We start from the raw sequence: 2966 nt of genomic DNA, 5'->3' as shown, positions 1-2966 counted from the left end.
ACACCATGTGAGACGATCTTACTCATTATTTGCTGATGTGCTAAGAAAGTGCCTTGCAAATGGTAGGTTCTCCGTGTGTATGGGTGTGTGTGCACGTGTGTATATGTGTGTGTGTGTGTGTGTATGTGTGTGAGTGTGGTGTGTGTGTGTGTGTGTGTGTGTGTGTGTGTGCTGTATGAATGGAAAAATGAATGAACGGGAAATTTACTCACTTAGTGGTAGTCAGGATCCAGGAACCCGTATTCAAGTGTCCCCCTCCTGGTTAACAAGGGCAGAGACCACACGAGACAGCGCTGAGCTTGGTAACAACTGCACCACCACCCAGGAGCTGTGTCCACACACAGCTGGGCATTGTTCCAAAGATAAAAAGGCACTAATTGCTTTTCTATAGGAACACAGTCCCTCCATGTCCCTTCATCCTGAGGGTCTGCTTTGTCGGATCTGTCACTATGTTAATTGGTCCTGCCTCACCCAGCCAGCGTGGGCTTCATCCTGCATGTTGGGGTGGTGACAGGTTCCTCTACAGAGAAGACAGGTTCCAGAGTGGTGCCTGTGTGCACATCTGTGCAGGCAGAGGTGTGTGTGTGCATGCGTGTGTATAAAGCGGCACATTCTGGGAAGGGTTAACTGGCAGCCAGGCTGCTCAGGGACCTCAGACTGGCCAGGCATGGGAGGGGTGGGCCTGGAAGGTGGAGCAGGCTGGGCTCACACCAGCTGCCTTTCCACCCCAGGAGTGCAGATGCCTGCCTAGCCGGGGCGCAGAGCTCAAGTCGCCCTTAGGGATGGCTGAAGGAGGGCACACCTGGACACGGCTCCCTCCCTGTCCCTCCAGGCAGGGTGCACCAAGGAGGCTGTCAGGAGAGGAATGAGCCTGGAGTGAGCGATCCACTGGCTCTCCGGCACTTGAAGAGCAGCAGCAGGCAAGGATGGACGTGGTCGACAGCCTTCTCGTGAACGGGAGCAACGTCGCTCCCCCCTGCGAACTGGGGCTCGATAACGGGACGCTGTTCTGCTTGGATCAGCCCCGGCGCTCCAAAGGTAAGTGCCACAAGCGATTCTTTTAATTCATTAAACTACTGAGTTCAGGGAGAAGTCAGACAGGCAAGACTGATAAAGAAAATATAATAAAGTCATTGTGAGACAGAGTCAGACGTGCCAAAGTCTAGCTAGAAAACCAAAAGCAGAGGAAAGTCAAAAGAGTGGTATTGTGTGTCATGGGAGAGTTGGAGACGCGTGTGCAGGACAGGAAGGGGACAAAGGCAGCGGGAGGCAGAGCTGAGAGCAGCAAGAAAGGAGAACAAGTGTAGAAGCCTGGACTTACAAGCTGGACAGAAAGGGCACTGTCACAATTCAGCAGTGGCCTTTTCTTGGGGAAACCCGGCGTGAAGAAGCAATTAAAGCAAAATAATGGTCAGTGTCTAGGAGAGAAAGCCCTCACGATTCACAAGCGTTGTCCTTAAGAAAAAGGGTTTCCCGGGGCAGCTCTTTTAACAAACCAACCTTTTAGAAGCAACCGAATCACACGGTGCTTTTCTCAGTTTGTTTCTGCAAAAATGATGGATGTCAGTTCGGGAATATTTAGGTTTGAAGATGCCCACCTGTATGTAGGGGCACAGGTTGGCAGGAAGGAGCCATCCGCTTGGTGCGCTGAGGTTTTAACATTCTGCTCCCATCACCTCGTCCCTCCCGGCAGAGTGGCAGCCGGCAGTGCAGATTTTCCTGTACTCCCTGATATTCCTGCTCAGCGTGCTGGGGAACACGCTGGTCATCACCGTGCTGATCCGGAACAAGAGGATGAGGACCGTCACCAACATCTTCCTGCTGTCCCTGGCTGTCAGCGACCTCATGCTCTGCCTCTTCTGCATGCCCTTCAACCTCATCCCCAACCTGCTCAAGGATTTCATCTTCGGGAGTGCTGTTTGCAAGACCACCACCTACTTCATGGGTGAGTTGCTGCAGATGACTATTTCTAGAGTTCTCCCCAGACCCCGGCTCAGCCCAGAGCTTCCCAAGCCCTGGTAGCCAGGACAGGGGAGCCCCATTGAGTTTGAAAACACAGAGCACGTGGCTGTGTCCGGCTGTGCACAAGGACAAGGATGCTGGCAATGGTTAAATGGTAGGACAGTTGGTTCCCTGTTGTGTGTCAGAGGTTGATGTGGAAACACAGAAGGGGTTGTTTCTGTTCTCTCTTCGAGTTTCTGTTCTGTCTGTGCCTTTCTGGATGCCATTCATCGTATCCTGATCTCTTCCCAACTTGAACTTGGGTCAGGGCTTCGAGGGATGGTAAGGGTCATGGAGGAGGATTCTCTGAGGTTGGGCCTCTTATTTTCTTAGGGAACAAGGTTATTTGAGCCAGTTTTATCACAGGTCTAGTTTTTCTCTCAGGATTCACTTCCCAGACTGTTCCCCCTCATAGGGCTAGGACCTGCTCAGGCAGAGAGAGAGTCTCTGTCCCTGAAGAGGAGTAGAATGTGTTCTGGGGGCAGTGGTCAATGAAATGACCCTGACTGGCTGGGATAGTGCAGCTCTCTGCTAATGCAAATCAAAATTAAAATGTTGATTATTGAACAAATCTCAAGAGCTACTATCTTCTGGGTGCTTTTAATGCATCCAATGTTGTGCTAAATGCTTTTATTTCCATGGTCCTGTTTTATCTTCCAACCACCCTATGGAGTAAATACAGTTATTCTTCCCTTTCTCATCAGGAAGGAACAGAGCATAGAGAGTCAAAAATGTGCCTGAGGACACACGGGCACTAAGTGACACAGCAGGGATTTGACCCAGGTTAGCGGCCACCACAGTGTGAGCACACAGCATTAGTTTGTCAACTTCTGTAGTTCTCCTGAAGCTGAAAAAAAAGAAAGAAAGAAAGAAAGAAAGAAAGAAAGAAAGAAAGAAAGAAAGAAAGAAAGAAAGAGAGAAAGAAAGAAAGAAAGTGTTTCTTGGTCCCCTGTGTCTGCCAGATT

General features: G+C 50.3%; 1 protein-coding gene across 1 annotated transcript in view; it reads left to right on the top strand.

Annotated features, from left to right (window-relative positions):
- Nucleotides 1-926: 926 nt before the first annotated feature.
- CCKAR (cholecystokinin A receptor) overlaps nucleotides 927-2966 on the top strand; it is a gene marked incomplete at both ends in the record, with an annotated part of 9991 nt that continues 7951 nt past the window's right edge. Inside the window, 2 exons of the mRNA XM_081304802.1 lie at nucleotides 927-1038; nucleotides 1694-1945. Coding sequence (XP_081160928.1) covers nucleotides 927-1038; nucleotides 1694-1945 — 364 coding nt within the window. The remainder of the gene's footprint in view (nucleotides 1039-1693; nucleotides 1946-2966) is intronic.

Source organism: Spermophilus citellus, assembly GCF_964194105.1.
Source record: "Spermophilus citellus genome assembly, chromosome: 8".
In the NCBI taxonomy this organism is placed as follows: domain Eukaryota; kingdom Metazoa; phylum Chordata; class Mammalia; order Rodentia; family Sciuridae; genus Spermophilus; species Spermophilus citellus.
This window is presented reverse-complemented; position numbering and strand designations above follow the sequence as displayed.